Source organism: Monosiga brevicollis, genomic scaffold (assembly GCF_000002865.3).
Source record: "Monosiga brevicollis MX1 MONBRscaffold_21 genomic scaffold, whole genome shotgun sequence".
NCBI classification, from domain to species: domain Eukaryota; class Choanoflagellata; order Craspedida; family Salpingoecidae; genus Monosiga; species Monosiga brevicollis.
The window spans coordinates 683,741-703,396 of NW_001865058.1; the positions used below are offsets into that span (position 1 = coordinate 683,741).

Sequence of the window (19,656 nt, forward strand, 5' to 3'; positions counted from 1 at the left end):
TGTCAAAGTTTCTTCACAGGTGCAAGTCAAGTTTATGTTCGACACACACGCACGCATGCACGGGACAGGATTGGGATAGAATGTTGGGGTAGGCTCGACTACAAGCCAGGAAGCACAACAAATGGCGTGCAGCCCGAGGCGCAGGCTCAACACACAGGCACGCCTGCTTGCCTACCGACGCTCAGCCTGCGCTTGAATAAACCACGAGACGACGGCCGTGATCTCCGTCGACTGTCGCGTCTCGCACCGCGTTGTTCGCTGCACCATCAGGTTGCCCAGCTTTATGTCGAAAAAGTGTTTGCCTGACGATTGCGAAGCCAGACGGCGGGTCGACACCACCTCATCGTAGCTGTACGTCAGCAGCGGTGTACGCGTATCCCGATGCAAGAAGCTCAAGCCCCGGCGGTTGACGGCAAGGACAGCCGGTCCACCAATGCGCGGGTCGCTAACGCTCTGCAGGTAGAAGAATCGTGACCCAAACATGTCCAGTTTGGATAAAATCTCCAAAAAGCCCTTGCGCGCCTGCGCTGGCGTCAGGTCGCCCACCTGCGCCCGCTGCTGCGTCAAACTCCTCTCCCACTCGTCATCCGTTAACAGACCGTCGATCGTGCGCGGGATGTAGCGATGCAACTCCAGCAGCAGGTTCTCCAGCGTCGGCTGCGGGTTGAGCGCCAGATGCTGCAGCACCACCAGTCGCGGCAGCTCCGTCTCTGCATACTTGCGATCCACCGAGCCCATCGTCAAAAGGTTTCCGTCAATAAAGTCGACCAACACCTGGTCAAAGATCATGTGGTTGTACAGGTTGTTCTCAAACGATGATGGCGCAAACCACAGCAGCTTTTTAAAGTACAGGCGATACTCGACCCGCCGCTCATCCAGAATCGTTGTCAGATCCAGCAAGTAGTCGTTGCCCTGCAGCAAGCTGCCATGCGCGTTCGTTTTGGTGTAAATGTATAGGCCGTACTCCTCCGCGTGCTGTTCACCCATCTTGTCGCACATCTCCTTGATGACGTCCGTCACCACCATCGTTGAGTGCAGCTTGACCGACTTGGCGCGGTTGCCCATCAAGAAGATCTTCTGCAACTTTTGATAGCGACCCAACAGCAAGGCGTGGATCTCTGCCGCCGATGGCAGCTTTTGGCGGCCGCCAAACTTGAGCGTTTGGTTGAAATTGCGCAAGCAAATGGCCGCCTCATCATGAAACTCACGCGTGAGCCGGAAGGCCGTATTCTGAAGATATGACTTGAGGTACGGCTCAAGGGCTGAGGTTGGCTTGATAAACTGCGTCGCCAACATCAACAAGCGCCACCCGCGTGCACACGACTCGGCCCGCTCCGATCGGTTGTTGGTCACCTGCTTGATCAGCTGACACAGAATCTACAACGATGCAAAGAAAACAGCAAAGGCATGGCCACGGCAATAAGAACAACACTTGTGCAAACACATGCATTATGACGTTGGAGCGGAACAAAGACCAGAGAGAGAGAGAGAGAGAAGGAAGAAAAAAAAAAAAAAAAAAAAAAGCCTCATGCAAACCAAGAATGCAGTCCCAAACGGGTGCCTTCCAGATGCGCAATTTTGTGACACACCTCGTCACGAAGCTCCTCATGCTCCGTGGCCACAGTGAGCATGAAGTTGACCACCTCACGCTCATCCTTGTTCTTTGCGGGATAGTCGCCCATGAAGCGCATCACGTTCAAAAAGTTTTCCAAAGCCATTTTATTCTTGACAGTGTCATCGTCGGGCAAGCGCAGCAACGAAGCCTGAATCGGCGACTTTGAAAACTTGACCAGCGCAGTCAACTCGGCCCACGACCAATCCGGGCCTAAAACACAAGTTTGCAGGGAGACAACAGGGTAAGAACATGCGTGGAAGGGATGGAGACCTTGAGGAAAGGTGTAAAGGCGAGCAGTACGCCAGAGGAGAAAGTGCTTGTGCAGGTGAAAGAGCACCGGCACTTGACGGCGTGAACATACCCGAGTCCTTGCCACGGCGCTTGTTCTTGGCCACCATCTTAACGGTGCCGCGAACCGAACCGGATTCAGTGCGCTGCATTTCGTATTTCTCTTGACCCAAGCGGAAATGATCTTTGGCAAACTGCAGCATCGAATATTTGCTCTCGGGCAAGAGTTCATCATCGGTGACCAAGCCCACGCGCGTGCGCACCGTGTGGCCAGGTGCGGCTCCCATGCCTGCCGAGGTCAACGCCTTGTGGCTACCTCCCTTTCGCAGGGCACGTCGCTTTGATTCACGACGGTTAAAGCTGGCTGCCGCGGCAGTTGCATCACCCTCGTCCACTTGAATGCGCGAACCTGGTCGCGTGAGCTGCTGTTGTGAGTTGACTCGCTTGGTCTTGGCATTGCGCTTCGCTTGGTCAATCGAGCGCGGCGTTGGCTCACCCACGATGGGGGCCACACAGGTCTCGGGGAAAGCTCCCGTGTTCCCGTTGTAGCTGCCGTACAGCCAGCCCGGATCCAGACCCTCTTTCTGGCCCAACGTAATGACGGCATCGCGAGGGAAGGACAGCAACGTCTGATCCCGCACCTCGTAAGCCTTCAAGGCAACTGCAAACTTGGCATCGCGTTGTGTTTCCATGACGTAGCCCTCAATCAAGCTGGCCACGAGCGCCGCATATTGTGTGCGAATGTAATGGCGTGTTTTGGACAGTGCACCCACCAACAGCGTCGAGCCCAGCGTCCAGCTATCTAGATTGATGTCCTCAAACTTGGCCGAGTCCACTGTTGCGACCTCGAGGTGCTGCTCGCCAGTCTGGTCCACAATAGTGGCGCGGTGGGTCGTCAAGGTCATGCCCGTATGGCCGACGCTCAAGAAGTGGCGTTCTCTTGTCGGACCATCATCACTGGCACCCAAAACAGTGCCCTCGGCGTCTTCAAGCACCACCTTGTACTGGCGGGAGAAGTAGCGTGGCCAGCTTCTAGCTTGCCGGACAATGTCCAGCTTGACTGCCTCGTCCACCGGGGTGGGTGGGTCCAGTTTGACCGAGGTCTCGGACATGACGCGCTTCATGTTCTCGAGCTCATCCGCATTGATGTTGGGGTGCGGGCTCTCGCCAAGCACGTCCGCAACAATCTGATTGAATACAACGTCCGTGGCGCGCGCGTCCTCAACCGTTTCTCCGGGCAGGAAAATCTCCTTGCGCAGCACAAATTTCCACGGTACATGTTCAGACTCATACGCCAGCGCCTCATCCAGGTCCAGCTTGACAATGCCCACATTGGCGGTTTCGAGCAAGTTGGTGGACGTGGGTGCACGCGATGCGCCAAACTCACGGGTCCCGCCGTGGCCATTGTTGCTGGGAAGGATCGGACCGGCTGAGCTGACCGGGCCAGCACTGGGGATCGAGACGGGCCCCGCAACAGGCACGTCATTGCGCCGCACGGCTACAATGGGCGGAGCAGGTGGGGCGGGACGGGTTGCTTCTTGCCCAGTGGCTGGGGCTGGTGGCACAGCAGGCGGGGCCGGAGGCTTGGGGCTCTCCACTCGCGGCACGGACGTTGGGACCTGGGGAGGGGGCGGTGAAGCGGCCCCTGGGCGAGGAAGTGATGCCGCTGGAGTCATGGGTGGTGGCGGTGGCGGTGCGCGAGACATACTCTCCACATCAGCACCCCCTACACCGGGTGGTGGTGGTCCAGGCGGTACCGGCGGTCCTGGCGGGGGAGGGGCCGATGGGGCGCTCGAGCCTGTGGGAGGCAGTGGGGGTGGAGGTGGTGGAGCAGCATTGCCCGTGACGGGGGGCGGAGGGGGCGGAGGTGGGGGTGGTGGACCACCGGCTCCTTGCTTCAACTGAGACAAGCTGCCCGATCGAGTGCTGCGGCTTCGCTCAATTTGCTTGCGGAGGGCATCCATGCCGGCCGAGTTGGCACCGCTGCTCGCGCCTGGAGGAGGTGGTGGAGGCGGAGGCGGAGGACCACTTGCACCACCCGGAGGTGGCGGGGGCGGGGGCGGCGGAGGACCGCTTGCACCACCCGGAGGTGGCGGGGGCGGGGGTGGCGGAGGACCGCTTGCACCACCCGGAGGTGGAGGTGGCGGAGGTGGTGGGACACCCAAACCTTGGATTTGACCAGCTAGGCGACGAGCGCGCGTGTGATCCATATCCTCGTCCAGGAGGTCGTTGAACATGTGGTCGATCAGCTCGGACGCTTGCGCTGGCGTCATGTCCTTGCGCACGTGGCCTTGGGCCACGGCCGCACGAACATCACTGGGGTCCAGTGCACTAACACCGGGCGAGCCCTACGTTGTAATGAAGAGAAACAAAAGTGTGTACGAGTCATGCACAACGGATGAAGCGACACAGCAGTGAGTTCACATGCATCGTGCTGTCCCTGTGATACTGGCGTCTCGCGAGCCAAAGTCAGTTACGACCAACTTGGACAAGCTGCCCGAGGAGGATGCAAAAAGCGAGGCGAGAAGCTTGGAGTTGGCTGGGCCTTGTTGGGACAAACCTTGGACCCAACGCCCAGAAGCAAATCAGCACGAGAGTCACGCTGATCCATGGAGCGGGGCAGGGTCTTTGGCACATGAGCCTTCATGACTCCACGCATGGCTGGTGTCACTTCCTGACGCGCAATCACATCCATCACGGGCGTCTAAAGGTTCAGGAACAAGGGTGTGAGCGCAGGGAAGGGATCAAGCTGCGTGCAAAACAGATGTTGGCGTACAAACACGGCAAGTTTTATGGGGTTGCTAGGACACACACACACACACACACACACCAGAGAAAGGACACCTTCCGTCCCCAACAAAGTGACACTCAACGAGGTAACTTACGTGGGATTCGAGATCAAAGACTTCACCGGTACCAGTGACGAAGGTGAGAGTGTAGCCGCAGGCACTAGCCACGCCCGTCAGTCGAGCTGCAGCATTTCCAGCCGTGCCGGCCGAGGTAGACGAATCCACGTGTACAATTTGAACCTCGTTGGAGCCGGGAATGTGGACTTCAATGGCCATGGCAGCTGGACGACTGGCCGCCGTGTGTTCGAGATAGCTTGGGCTCACTTTTCGTGGCTGCCCACCAGCTATGCGCAAAAGTTTGTGCTGGCACAGCGCACGGAAGGGCCCTGGGGCATGCGTGGAGATGTAGCACAACAGAAACTTGTACAGCTCGGCAGAGGGGGGGAAACAACCAAGGCACAGCGCCATCAGCTGCCATCCACGCTCTGCGTTGATGTCATTGGGATTGAGCCAAGTTTGATTGCAAATTTGGCAGTAAATCTGTTAAAGCACATGTTGGGATGAGAGCAAAAACCAAGTCATGTGCCAGCGGTTGAACGCAAGCGTAGCCAGAGAGCAGAGAAACATCAACAGCAACCATCACCAAAACATAAATCAAGCCTTCACGGGCTGGCGCCCTTGCACCGTTGTTCAAGTCGGTCGCCTCAGGCGTTGGCTGAGGTGGCAACAGTCACCCACCTCATCACGAAGCTCAGTGTCAAGCACACCACGCATGACAATGTAGTCGGCCACGATTCGCTCTTTGGCATCGGTGAGGTGCGGATCACCCATGTAGCGCACAATGGCATTGAAAAGCAGCAGGGCATCCTGCTTTGTCTTGTCATCTTTGTGATGCAACTTTGGCTGCGTCAGCTCATGGCGCGAGAATTGCCACAAGCTTCCCTCCTACGAGCAGTCCAAACGTGTGACAGATCAAGGGTCAGGCCAACCAATAGCAGTTCCACATGTCGAGAAAAAGGCGAGCCGAAACCAGCGGATCTGGACGGCAGGGGAGATGCGGTGCTACTCCAGTCGGCCTGTAGGCCGAAAGCTCTTCTGAAATCCAACCAACCTGAAAGTAGCCCGACACAAACTTGGAGAAGGAATAGCCACCGATGCCTTCTTCGATTTCCGGCACGGGTAGTTCCGATGCTTTGAAGGCGCTTCGTGGAAGGACATGAAGCAATGAGTCGTCCACCGCGATGCGTCCACCGGCCAGGCCCTTGGTGACATCCACGATGGCGTCCAGCAATTGTTGCAAATCCTCAAACAAGGGCAGTTGCGATACATCTATTCAAGCGGCCAAACGGTATCAGGCACAGAGGCAAAGGTGAGGGAAAGCCAAGAATGGGTACACGCGTGGTCGCTAATGCAAGCCACAGCCAAATGTGCAACAGCTAGCTCACCTCCCACAGCACGTTGACCTGCCGCGCGCAAACGCTCGCGCTCGGCCTCGCGAATCTGCCGACGCTCCTCACGCTTCTTGATATATTCCTTCCTGTACAATCGACGGCAAAGTTGAGACAAGGTGACGAGACATGCAGTCGCAACGTGTGTGAATGAAACAACAAGGGAAATAAACAACAAACAAAAAAAAATAGGATATGTGTGTGTGTGTGTGTGTGTGTGTGTGTGTGTGTGTGTGTGTGTGTGTGTGTGTGTGGAGAAGACAAGGGAAGCGTTATATCCCACTTGCCTGGGTCCGATCATGCGAGCAAAGGCCTGCAGGGTGAGCACGGCACTATACTGGCGATTGTACTCCATAATGGCAAGGCGCATGCGTCCAAAGGACTGGCAAATGATTGCTGCACGCCGAAGGGCTTGGTAGCTGCGACGGGGCAAGGGAAGGAACGTGGAGAAGGTGGCAGGTCAGTGCATGCGCGGGACAAGTTCCCCTGTTTGTGGGCCACTACCAACCGAGCTCGCTGTCGCCAACGTCGCGCATTCTTCTGGATGATAATGACAATGTCATGCAAAGCCTTGGCACGAGCCTCCTCCAAGCGAAGTTCCACAGCTTCGCGCAGGAAGACCTAGTGCCATTGGTCAGCAGCAAGCAACGCGCAAGCTGAGTTCCCACGCAACGAATCGACGCGCTCCTCACCCTACAGAGACCGAAATGGGCCAGCAAGAGGTACGACAGGGTTGCGCGTACCCTAGTCCGACCGAGCTGCCATTCATCGGCAGAGATAGTATCGACGCTTTCTACGATGCCCTTGGCTGCGGCTTTGGGCTCAGATGGAGGTTTACTGCCCTTGAATACAGCTCGATACCTGCGCAAGCATGGCATTTCGCGGCAGTCGTGTCGGTAGTGGCAGAGGCGCCCATGAGCAAACCGAGCCCAGGTCACAAAGGCCGAGAAACCAAAGATTTTGATGCCTTGAGCTGTGCTTAACTGCCACATACTAGGCGATGAGCGAACATACCGGAAATTGAATCGATCATAGTCGATGCGCACCGGATACCCCTTGCGGCGAATGTTGATGGTCTCCATCATGCCTGAATAGCGAAGCTGCAATGTGCACCATAAGCGGACGGGTGAATGAGGGGGAGGGAAGGAAGGCGTTGGCCAACATGCATCACGAACAGGACAGGACCCAATAAGACCGAGTTCAGAAAGAGCTTGGAGCAAATGACAAGAAGCAAAAGGGTAGGCGCTTTCAAGGGCTCAAGGCAATGCCCGCACCTGATCCAGCACGAGTTGGTGCTCGAAAATGTCGGGTTTCTTTTGGGTATTGGGCTTGATGCATCGAACAAAGTAAGGGTAGCATTTGGACATGGTGTCAATCAGTGAGCTGAGTGACTGCGCAAATACTGCCGCTAGCGTCGGGCGTCGGCGTGCTTGGGCCGCAGCTGAACACCATGCGAAGGACAAGCGGTGAGTTATAGGCGTGCATCTTTGACTCCACAGATACAACAACGGCTACGCCCAAAAAAAAGTTTGTTACTCAATGCGGTGAATACCTGTCTTGCCTCGGTGGCCTCGCTTGTCGGCGGTCGGTGTATCGCCGGCACCATCGTCGTCAGCCAGCAGCTTGCGAACAAATTCAAGCTCACTGCTGCTCATGGTCTCGCGCAAATCGTCGCGAACCTGATCGCGGTTTTTCTCCAAGAAACCCGCGACCTGTGGCACAATAAGAAAGAAACAAAACGGAACGAGAGATGAGACAAATAAGAGGATTTGGCAAGCTATTATGAGCGGATCAAGAGCATCAACGCAAAAGACGATCGGCTCACCTGATACCACACATTGCCTGCATAGTGGCAAACACCAAAGCGCGAGTCACGGGTCTTGGGTCGCAGGTAAAATTTGTGATCTTTGTGTTGATTGTTGGCTTTTTGCAAAAAGCCCTCGTCAGATCCGCTGCGCGCAATGCGAGCAAAGCGTGGTTCGAAGTTCAAGTACAAGGGTGGTTGAGTCGTGGGTTCTTTCACACATGTGAAGTGTGGCCACAAGGAAAGCGCAGGATTTGCACAACCTCGCCAGCAAAGGGAGCAGTCGTACCGAGAAAACGTCGACTCATCGTTCAGGAGATGGAAAAGACCGGTCGGCTTTTTCACAATCAAGTCTAGGCAGGGCTGGTTGTCCTTAAAGTCAATGTTGGACCAATCAATGCCCTCCTTTTTGTACACCTCCTGCTCCAACATGAAAATGTGGCTGCAACGGTTGGGCAGGCAACGGCGGTCAGACATGTTTGCACCCAGCTCTGAGACAATCAGTTTGAACAAGCAATATTTCAAGCCCAATCTTGGGCCCTGAAACCACGTAAACAAGGGACCATTCGTACTGGTTGAAGTAGAATTGAAGGTTCTCGTTGGCAAAGTTGATGCACAGCTGCTCAAAACTGTTGATCTTAAAGTCCTCAAAGCCGAAAATGTCTAAAAGGTGGGGAGGAAAGTCCGGGTCAAAGGGTGGGGCGAATGTATGAGGTTAAAGTGGAAAACGACGTTGCGAAGGGGGCGTTGCCAAACAGGGAAGCAATGCAGGGGAAGGTGACCAACCAAGAATGCCGATTGAGTATTCGCGCTGATGGCGATCGACAATCCCATTGATGCGCTCAACGAGCCATGCAAACATGTTCGCATACAGGGCCTTGGACAGGGCATCGCGTGCATCTACACGTTGTACAGTGGGAACCAAGAAAGGCACGCGGGGGTGACAATCATGCTTGATTTCACGAAAGCAGCGTATTGCCGGCTGTGCACCCTCGTGTTTTGAGTGAGTGAGACGCACCTTGCGCCTGAGAAGGGCTGAGGGGCGTGCTGAATTGTTCGCCGCGGGTGACATGGGTTCGACATGTGAGCTTTTCGGTGAGGTCCTCGACGCCTACACCCAAAAGGCCCGCGACAATGCCCACGAGCTCTTCCAAGCCCTCGGCAACGGCCGAGCCTTCGAGGCCGTCCTTGGCCTTGGCTACAAAGCGTAGGTTGCCCGAGTGCAGGATGGCGGCCAAGACACGGAAGATGGCCTCTTGCTCTTTGGGGGTAAAACTTAAGACCTAGGAAGGAGGGGCGCGGGGTGGCAAGACATGGTGGCGGAATGGCACAGTGGAGGGTATGATTGGGTGGGAAGGCGTGTAGATGGAAGTGCAGATATGGAGCACCAAGCCAAGCGATGGTGCACACCTCCATGGCGCGAGTCAGGTTTTCAAAGTCTTGATTGTCATCCTTGTTGTCAATCTTGAACACCTCGCCTTGATTGAGGTAGTAATAATCTTGAGCTTTGGACAACACCAGTTTTTGTTTGAAGGCCACCGGAAGTGCAGTGAGCATTTCGTAAAAGACGTGGTAATTGCGCTCGCCGGTTGGCTGGGACACGATGCGTGTCTTTTCCAGCAGATACTAAATTTGAGAAGAGAGGGAGAACACGGGTTTGGGCATGGCGGTGCGTCAGCCGGAAGATGGCAGTGGTGTGTTTACGCATGGACAGTGGAGCAGCCGCACCTGCTTGATTGAGCACCCAGAGATGCGCATGGCATTGTTGTAGTGAAGTTCTGTGTATTTGCCAAAGCGGGAGCTGTTGTGGTTTCGGCCGGTTTTGGCATTGCCAAACGATTCCAGTAGCGGGTTGGCTTCAAGGATCTGCTCTGTGATGCTATGGGAGCAAAATCAGATTGGGTAAGGCCAGATTCACGAGCTTCAATGAACTGGTTTAGCAAGGGGGCTTGGTCCAATCTGGGGACGCGTACACTTCTTTTTCAGTCTTGGTGGCATCGACTGCTGCAAGGTATTGCATGATGAGTTTGGTGGACTCTGTTTTGCCAGCCCCCGATTCACCAGAAATGACAATGCATTGATTCTGACGAGTGTTGCGCACAGCAATTACTGTGGATCAATCGCGCACATGGGGGAGTACATGCGGTGCGCGAAGGGAAGTTGCGCGAACGGGACGAATGAGGTGATGCTGTATGCGATGCTGCATGCATGAACAGGCCAAAGAAGCGCATGACGAGGCGGAGGGCATGGACAGGGTTGAGGAGCCGATGCGAGACGAACCGGCACCGGCACCAATGGCAAAAATGTGGGGAGGGAGTGCACCAATAAGTTGGCCTTCATATTGCTTGACGACTGTCTTGCCGTAAATATCAAAGTACTGATAAGGGTTGACAGCCACTAAAATCGAGCCCTGATCGGATCAAGTCAAAAGTGCGAGGGGATGAGATAATACAGCCACAACCCCGAGAAAAATAAAAATAAAAATGGGGTCGTGATGGCAGGGCATTGGTGACAGGTTGATCAATGAGAATGCGGTCCAGGGTTGGGATGCCAGACGAACGGTGTAGGTATAGATTTTCTCCGATTTGTATCGTTTCTCGAGATTGTAAAGAAGGGAGCCTTCGTGGAGATCTTCAAGATCGATCATGTCGTCGATGCCTGTGGCGCAACGCACCATGTGGAAGGAGCGAAAAAAAAAAGGGGGAGGGAGGGGTAAATGAGTCGTGTGTTGCAGGGGGCGTGGCGTGGATTGCGGGAAAGGGCTGCTCACCGTTGATGGAGGAGTAGGCCATGGGGCGGATGTGGTTGCGATCGGCTGAGACGACGGCTCCGGTGTGCTGATTTTTGACCTGTCACGCGTCCATTGTTGTTGAGTGAAGGATTGCAGCCCGGGGAAAGGGGGCAGCGAGGACACGGGGAGAGGGGTTTTTCCGTGTCGAACCTCATAGTTGTTACCCTTTTTGGCAACCACGGTACACGGGACGGCATAGTCGCCGACTCCAAAGAGCCAAGCAAGTTGACCGGCCTCCATGATGTTGGTTTTGGCGCTAAGAAAGGATCAGCCGGCGCCACGGCGCCCCGCAAGCGCGGCGCTTTTGTGGTTGTGATTCTGGGAAAAGAAAAAGGCGGGAGGCATGGAGAAGGGAGGGCGGTGAGGTGAGGCTAGTGTTGAGTGAGATCGGTGAGCTGAAGAGCGAGGCGGGAGGGGCTGCTTCGAAAGAAGTTGGATAGCAAAGACAGGACGGCACCCGACTGACCAGGAACGGGAATGGGCAGTCGGCAGGCCCTGTCACCCTCGAAGAAAAAGAATTGGTAAGGGAGGGGTCGGACCCAAGTGGGGGCAAGGTCAGGTGAACAGCGCTCTTGCTCAGGCCATATCCGGAATAACACGCAAGATGGCAGTGCAATCCTGCAGTTGGACGCTGGGGCAGTGCAAACACAGAGCAGCGAGCGGGAAGGGCAGGCACAGGGCAGGCACACCAGTCAGCAACCACCTCGGCATACAATACTCGCGTGACACCTCTTGGCAAGCGCGATCCTGTCCAAGGCCGACCGCCACAAAGCCACAGCAATCCTGATGTGAAGGAGCAACCCCCCCCCCCTCCTGTCCATGGGCGGACACCACACCTCCCACTTGACGGATGGAGCCCGGGCTAAAAAAAAAAAAACGAAACAGCAAGCCACAAGAAACAGCAAGCAGGAGGCATGTACAGACAACAGAGACACAGGGAGAGAGAGAGAGGAAGGGAGGCAAAGGTGCACAGCAGTGGTGGTGGTGGTGGTGGTGGTGGTGGTGCAGCAGCAGCAGCAGGAGCGAGGGGGCGGACCGACCTCTTGCTTTCTTGCTCTCTCTCTTTCTCTTCTTGCTCGGAAGAGGGAAAGTGGAGGTTGTTGATGAGGATATTCGAGTTTATGCAGAAGACGATAGGTATTAATGTGATTTGGGTTGAGTGTGTGGTTGAGTTTGTGGTGCTAAAAGGCGAGTTGTTGCTGTACTGCGGAATGTCATGTTATGGTCACTGGCTTCGCGGGGTGCCGTTTGGTCCGGTTTATCCAGCATAACAACACTCATTTACAACACCCGTTGTTGCCAGGAATGTGTGCCGTGAATGCCTGCCTGCTTGCAGATGCAGAATTTCACACACACACACACACACACACACACACAAAAAAAAAGTTTTTCCCTCTCTCTCTCTCTCTCTCTCTCTCTCTCTGTGTCGCTGTGCCTGAAAGTTTTCAAAGACGGGTGTGTGCAGGACCGCCACTTGAACAGAGCCTTGATGATCAGGGCTGAACGGAGCTGCCGATAAAAGATCAACAAGGCTGAATGGTGTGGCTTTATCCCGGCCTCTTTTTCATACCAGCACCCAGCTCAAATAGCGCCTGGCCGTTGGCAGTGCACCAGCCTGTGGTGCCATCTGAGCTCCGGGGGCTCTGCCCTGCAGTGACCCGGCCTGGCCTGTTATTGTCCGTTTCCTGCAGACCCGTGCTTGGTTGGGCTTGGCCAACTCACCGGCCTAGGACCACTGCCTCGTGGTTTGACCACCACGACCTTGCCTTTTTTCTTCTTCGTCTTCTTCGTCTTCTTCTTCTTCTTCTTCGTCAAGCCTATCATCCCGAACACCATCGACTGCCATGACACACGTCTTGGCCTCGGCGGCCACCACGCCCCCCATTAACCGATGGGGTGAGTCTCCAGTCCGTTGGCTGGCCCGCCATCCCACACCACGCTACCTCCACCACCCCCGCTTCCTCCCACCTAATAAATGCTCTCGCATCTCCCCCACTGCCTTGCTGCCTCCCTAGTGGCTCTTCAAACTGATGAAGGATCTACCATTGCTGGTCCCTGCGGACGCGATGACCCCACTGTCTGGCTTCCTACCGCCACCCCACCCAAACAACGCGATGCCCAGCCTGGATCGATCGCCCCAAACGGCCCCCTTCGCCGTGGCGCCATTCGGGTACGCATCCACTGCAACTCCACCCTCTCATCTGATTGGCTTGTATCCTCGCTGCCCCCCTTGCATCTACGCCGTTCCCCTCCCGCTCTCACGCTTCCCCATCATCCATGATACCCGTCCCGTGTCTTTTGCTAACCGGCACCCACATCAGGACATCGAACTCTTGCGCTCCCTGTGGGCTCGCACGCTCAGTGCCGTCCCCGATGTCCAGATGCCTGTACCCGACACAGCAGCCTCACTAAACCTCAGCGCTGATCGCGCTGATCGCGCCAGCTCGCCCAAACCCTCAGCCCCGGCTCCAGGCAGCCCCCGGCCCATTGTGACCCTTTGCCCCATCTTCGCCACTCGTAAACAAATCAGTCAACTTGTCGCCATGATCATGGATTCCCTGCAGGCCCCAGCCTGCTTCATTTCCACATACTGGATCGCCACCCTCATGGCCAACGGTGCCATCACTGGCCTTGTTGTTCACGTCGGCCAGGAAGCGGCCTGCGTTGCCCCAGTGGTCCGCATGAAGCTTCAAACCGAAGGCCTATATCGCCTTCCTTTTGGCGCCTCAGACCTTCGAAACCCCTCCGTCCTGCAATTGCTCATCAAGGTATCGTCATCCTCCCCCCTTCACCATCTCACATGAGAACTTCAAGAACGAGGATAATGCATCACCTGACCCCAAACGCCTTTTCCTGCCCTTTGCCTCCCTCCCTTGCCTCATCACCTGGTTTGCATGCGTTTGCTGTCTGTTCTCGCTCTCAGACGGTGCAGCAATCAATTTCCCTTTGCCGAGAGGCCATGCGACCGGAACTCTACGCTCGGGTTCTCCTCAGTGGAGACCTCCCTGAAAACTTTGATGCTGCTCTTGAAGCTAACCTTGCCGCCGCTGCTGCCCATGCCGTTCCCGTACGTCAGACTTCGACCCTCATACGCACACGCGATTCACACGCAGACACGATTCACGTTCACCTTTTGACCGTGCCACGCAAGTGGTGCTGTGGTCATGCCTCTCCTAGCCTCACCGTCGCTGCCACTTTCTTCGCTCACCTATCTTAGGGCGACCCGCCTGTGGTCCACGTCTTTCCATCCGAAGGCGCCGTCAGCTCTTGGATGGGTCTTTCCATCATTGGCTCCCTCTCCCCAAAAGTTCATGAAAAACCCCAGATTGAGGTTGTCCCCTCGCTCGTGATCCCATCTGCAACCGCTTGGTCCAATCACCCACACCGATGGCGCTGCCCTCTTTCATCACTGGTATGCACTCGTGTTGTCTTAGGATGGTGCTATTGGCGTTTATTTAACACGCAGTCAATACCAAACCTATGGTGCCGAGGCTTGTTTTCGCAGTGCCAACCGAGTATGTCGCTGCAACACAAAAAAGAAAAAAACGCCCGCAAGGCCGAGTCCTTTCAAACTCTCTTGTCTCTGACCAAAGGACCACCTCAACATCTCCCCGCTTGTCCAGCAACAACCCCCGGAAACAGTGTTAGCACTTGTGGCCCAGGGCGTGGGCACCATCGTGTCAGATGGCGATATTGATCGACCAGAGCCCGAACCTCTCTGGACCTCCCCATCTCAATATGGTGCGTATCTACCGGCTAGCCCCTCTCGAAGCAACCCTGACCAGCAAGCCTCTTCACAAGCAACCCCCCCAACCCGTCTTCCCATGCGAGACCTGGCCTTTCTCTAACTTGTCCCTCATGTCAACCCTTTATTGCACATAGTCTGCCTGCACACCGAAGGTGGCCGTACTCTGGCAGGACGGTGTGGCGAAGATAATCCTGCCGTAAGTTCCGCGAGACCTCACATCCTGACCCGCCTAATGATGGCACTGACTCTTATTGATCTTCACACCATACACAGGTTTGTATTCCCACTCGAACCCAGGACGGTGGTCCATCCGATTCGACACCCGCCATGACGCAAGGTGCCGTGCACAGCTGGCTTAGCATCAAGCAAACATGGCTTGCAGTACGTTTGGCGCTCTTGAACCTCGCCCGTGGCCATCCCCAATATTGACCTCTCCCTCTTTGCCCAACCCCACCACCTGGTCAGGCCTTAGATGTCCTAGGGGTGTGGCCCGATTCCCAGCATGGACTGGTGCTATCCCTTCCCTTACGCTGTAGTCGAGCTGATGCGGAGAGCATTGTGGACCTCTGCTTTGAAGAACTTCGAGTTCCCTCTCTCTTTCTATGCAATGCATGGACCGCCGCCCTCATGGCTAGTGGCTGTGATCAAGGACTCGTTATCTGCACTGAACAATCTGCCACGTGCATTGTCCCCATCATCCGGTAGGCGGCATGCCGCACAGTTTCTCACATTCCCACACTCACCCTCACGAACATGACGCAAAATAACCTCTTGTTCTCCCCGCCTCCTCTGCCTTGCCCATCCTTGTCAGCATGCGCCCCGTGAAGGAATGCATCACCTTGCTGCCAATCGGGGAGGCAGAGTACTACGATCAGGACGTGCTCAAAACTGTATATGACGTAGGTGCTTTTGCATGCCACATGCCCCTCCCTTATCTGTCAGCCAACACTAATAATGTGCAACGTGGTTCTCTATGCGCCATCAGATGGTGCATCAAGTCATCTTACGCACACCCGTGGAGTATTGGGACATGCTCTGGCGCAGCATCATCATCACTGGGGGTGCTGCCACACAGGAAGAATTCATTGACAACATTGAGCAAGAGGTAGGCCACTTGCATTTACATTGCACTGATCATGCACCTCTCATGCATCTGTCTGCAATCTGGTACGTAGCTGGAACAGCGCGCGCGCAGCGATGGTAACGTGCGCAACGCACACTTGGAGCCGCAAGTCAAGCTAGACTTTGCGGCCGAGTCCCGAGCTGGCGCTTGGGTAGGTCTATCCATCATCGGCGCACTTACCCAATCTGTGCGCAGCACCCCCGTCATTGAGGTGAGAACAGGCCTTGCTCGTATTCTACTTGTTTGCCGATCTTGATGCACATGCCACGCAGTCGCCTTTATCCTCACTTGAATCGCCATGCAGGATACCCCCATTGGGGTGTACTTGACTCAGAGAGATTTTGGCAAACACGGCGCCAAGTTTATATTTTCTGATGCTTGCGATGGCACAATCACCACCAACGAGTATAGCCGAGCCAGTGTCCAGGCCTCCTTGACCAACATGGCCGAGCTGCAGCTCCAGGCCAGCAAGCATTCCCTTGTCTCAATTCCCACAGGCTTTGACGGAGATCTTGTCGTCCACCAAGGCTGGCTGATGAAACAGGGTGGTGGTACCCGCATCTTTTCACGCAAAAACTGGAAGCGTCGTTGGTTTTTGCTACAGGGCAACCAGCTCTCCTACCACAAGAGCAACATGTACATTGTTTCACATCCACCCTCGCAAGTCCGCCAGCAAGCCACAGGCGTCATCAATTTACTCGATGCCATTGCTATTGATCAGTGGGATGGCAAGGAGTGTGGTTTTGTCATCATCACCACCGATCGAACCTTTTACATTCATGCAGAATCTGCTGGTGAACGTCAAAAGTGGCTCAAAAAGCTGCGTGCAGCCAAGGTCTGCCCTTCGTGCCCAATGGTTGGATGGGAACATGCGTGTTGCTCAGTTTCTGTTGCTGCACTCTGTAATAGGCTGCGGCTGAAACCATTCAAGAGTCCTCTCGTCGTGGCTCAGAAGCCTTTGTTCAAACAGATGCGCGCTCGGGTCGCCAAAGCGGCAGAACCTCGAGTGTGTTTGAGGCCCCTGCGGTTACGACTGCCGCCAAGACTGTAGCTGCTGCGCCAGAGACTGCGCCAGAGACTGCGCCAGAGACTGCGACCACACCAGCCCTTGCACCCGTGCCAGTACCGATGCCAGCATTGGCAAAGGTGAACGCTTCAAATGGTCAGCCAGATGTGGCCGGGGATACAGATCGCTCACACCCACTCAATGCTGGCAACCCGAAGGTACGCGCAGAAAAAAAAAACGATTGTCCTGGAGCTTGTTAACACGTCTGTGTCCGCACGCACATCTGATGTACCTGCATGCCGCATAGGTTCGGCTGCGCTATCTTCACGGAAACAAGCAGATTCCAGATCAAGTGAAGAGCTCAATGGTGTAACAAAGCAGAATTGGGATTCAAGTTGAACTCGCATCTTGTTGGTCACACGCGATCCTGATCATGTGAGGGAGAAGAGCGTGCTAATTCACCCGCCCCACCTTCCAACCCGATCAAGAAGTTGATGTCGATCGTTCTCATGTCATTGATTGATTCAAAAGTTAATTGTCGATTTGCAACTTTTTGATGACAACATCTTGTTCGCGAGGTTCAAGGTGCCCATTGGTTATGTCGCGTGGTTATATTGAGAATTATGCTTTGAATTGTCGCCAACGGTCATACCACATGGAATACACCGGCTCTCGTCCGATCGCCGCAGTTAAGCCATGTTGGGCCATGCTAGTACTATCGTGGGTGACCAGATGGGAATACATGGTGCTGTTGGCCTCTTGGTTTTTTTTTTTTTGGATAAATGGCAGCGGGGGGTAAAGGTGTGGGAAAGAGGAGGATGTTGGTTTTTGAATGGTGAGAAAGGGATGGCGCTAGAGTTGTGATTTTTTTTTTTGAGTGAGTGAGTTGGTTTTCAGGTGAGGGTCGGGGAAAGGGGGTGGTGGAGGGAAAGTGAGGAAGATGGTGGGTGGTGTGGCAGTCGAGGTATGAGAGTGAAGGGAGTGGGGTATGTTGTGTGAGGTGTGATGTTAGGGCGGGGGATGATTGGTGTGATGGAGATTGAAATGGAACTTGAAATAGAACTTGTGGATGGTTCTTTAGGTTGTACAAGGACTTGTCGTGTGTGTGTGTGTGTGTGTGTGTGTGGTGAAATTGTATGTGTATCTTGTGACTTGTATCTTGTATCTTGTGTCTGTGTATCTCAAAAAGGACTTGTCGTGTGTGTGTGTGTGTGAAGTGAATGAATTTATTTGCAAGGGGAATAAGGTTAGGGATGCTTGGACGTGGAACGCAAGCCGACGTAGTGGAGAAATTAGCAAGCGGAAATGGTAAGCGGGATGCTGTACAAGGAAGAACGGCTTTGAGTGCATCCTGAGAGGTAGCAGTCCGAGGGGTTGCGAAGAGCGGACGGAAATGGCAGCGCAGAAAGGACAGGATGGAGCCTAGTATGGGCGTCATGAGACGTGTAGCAGCGTACCCCCAAGACGTGCGCTACGCATGGCTACGTGTGAGGGCAGAGTGTGGGGCAAAAGGATGCAAGCCACGAGCAGCAAGATCTCGGGTAATAAACGTGAATTTTCGCGGTATTTCTCGTAATTTATCTTGATTTTCGAGTTGATATATGGCATCGCGTCAAATTGGCATTGCATCGGAGCATATGCAAATCCTGATGATGTAGGTATACATAGTAAGAAGTGGGCTGTTTGTTCGTGCTTCTGATGCCGGCGTTGCGATGTGCCCCGATGCGGACTGCCGAAAATGTCAGGCCGCTCCAATGGCCAGAAGCGTTTTGACATTCGAAAGTGCATCTGGGGTGCAGCCATAAATCATAAAAATGTTAGGAGGATTTCTGGGGCGTTCATAAATGTTGACCATAAGCCGTAGTACCCCGAACCAACTCGACTTGTTGTGGCATGCATCCGGCAGCGCCCGTACACACTGGCACACACGTGCATATCATAGTCTATGCAAAGGGTGATCCAAAGTGCAATCAAACAAAGAGAGTTACGGGTAGCAAAAGAGAAAACGAGATGGTAACAAACGGCAGCCAAGACAAACGCATACATGCGGCCGCATGGATGAAGGAATGAGGGTTACAAAATGGGCAACTAATGATACCAGCACCAGCAACAACAAGAAAAACAACGACAACGACGACAACAATGCCAAAAGAAAGGCACAAAGTACAAAGTGGGTTGCAAACCAAAGGGCAGCGGTACTGGCTGAGGTTGAATGCAAGGTACACCACTAAACAACAGCAGCCATGTCCAGACAGATTGACGAGAACAAGTATAGCAGTCTCTTCCAAACGCATGAGTAAGAGCACATAGTATTGACATGTTACGTGACGAATGGCACAGCAAGTGACGTCACATCCACGTGTGACAAACTCCACTGACTGGCATCTATGAGAAAGAAGCGAAAGCATCTGACTCTGAAGCAAGAGTTTTTAACGACTTTTGCTTGACGGATTTTGATGGCTTGGCGTGTGACCTTTATCGCTGAAAGGGGAGGAACCGCATCAAAACGGATTCACCTTAGTAGGAAGACATTGGGGAACATGATGGCCTTGAGCATCTGAATCAAAGAGAACTGAGTTGGAAACGTCCAAAGCAGGAACGGGAGAGGCGCAGTGTGAGCGGCTTTGCTATTTGAAGAAGCAATTCTTTGTAGCGTAGTAGCTTGTGCGGGCTCTTCGGGACCTCGGATGAATCTGCTTGGGGTTTGTATGAATTCACACTTGTGTAAAAAGCGAGTGCCCACATTCATCACCAATTAGCAAGTCCCTTGGGCGATTGCGTTGAGAGTCATCTCCGCAGTTGGTCGAAACTTGCGTAGTTGCTTGAGCATGTTCAGCGCTTGAGACTTGATTTATTTCAAGTTTTGAGACCGGTGAAGATGCTGTTCAAGCAAGGAGGAACGCTTATGACGCGGCAAACTTGTAGCCGTCGCAAGCGAAGGTCAGGGCCACGACTAGGGGTTGTTTTTTTTTTAAAAATGAACCTTGGTTGTGGTGTGGCCAATTGTTTTTGCGGCGCGAGCAACAATCTCAGCCGAGAGTCTG

At 54.4% G+C, this 19,656-nt stretch overlaps 2 protein-coding genes across 2 annotated transcripts; one reads left to right on the forward strand and one right to left on the reverse strand.

Annotated features, from left to right (window-relative positions):
* Nucleotides 1-171: 171 nt before the first annotated feature.
* Nucleotides 172-10,975, reverse strand: MONBRDRAFT_27813 (uncharacterized protein; the record flags this gene model as incomplete). Its single annotated transcript, XM_001748238.1, has 25 exons — nucleotides 172-1,377; nucleotides 1,590-1,825; nucleotides 1,977-4,251; nucleotides 4,464-4,607; nucleotides 4,789-5,232; nucleotides 5,431-5,637; nucleotides 5,804-6,021; nucleotides 6,138-6,229; nucleotides 6,649-6,761; nucleotides 6,884-7,001; nucleotides 7,065-7,133; nucleotides 7,155-7,240; nucleotides 7,415-7,581; nucleotides 7,693-7,852; nucleotides 7,966-8,092; nucleotides 8,234-8,386; nucleotides 8,517-8,607; nucleotides 8,731-8,844; nucleotides 8,963-9,227; nucleotides 9,355-9,570; nucleotides 9,673-9,823; nucleotides 9,918-10,053; nucleotides 10,225-10,341; nucleotides 10,619-10,793; nucleotides 10,886-10,975. The coding sequence occupies 25 exons, from the start codon at nucleotides 10,973-10,975 to the stop codon at nucleotides 172-174; spliced, it is 7,170 nt and encodes a 2,389-aa protein (XP_001748290.1).
* A 1,065-nt stretch (nucleotides 10,976-12,040) lies between these two features.
* On the forward strand, nucleotides 12,041-16,985 carry MONBRDRAFT_27814 (uncharacterized protein; the record flags this gene model as incomplete). The annotated part of the gene is made up of 14 exons (XM_001748165.1): nucleotides 12,041-12,190; nucleotides 12,751-13,503; nucleotides 13,659-13,802; nucleotides 14,170-14,250; nucleotides 14,359-14,476; nucleotides 14,618-14,679; nucleotides 14,757-14,864; nucleotides 14,949-15,184; nucleotides 15,295-15,382; nucleotides 15,469-15,588; nucleotides 15,659-15,757; nucleotides 15,911-16,441; nucleotides 16,516-16,830; nucleotides 16,920-16,985. The coding sequence occupies 14 exons, from the start codon at nucleotides 12,041-12,043 to the stop codon at nucleotides 16,983-16,985; spliced, it is 2,871 nt and encodes a 956-aa protein (XP_001748217.1).
* Between the last annotated feature and the right edge of the window lie 2,671 nt (nucleotides 16,986-19,656).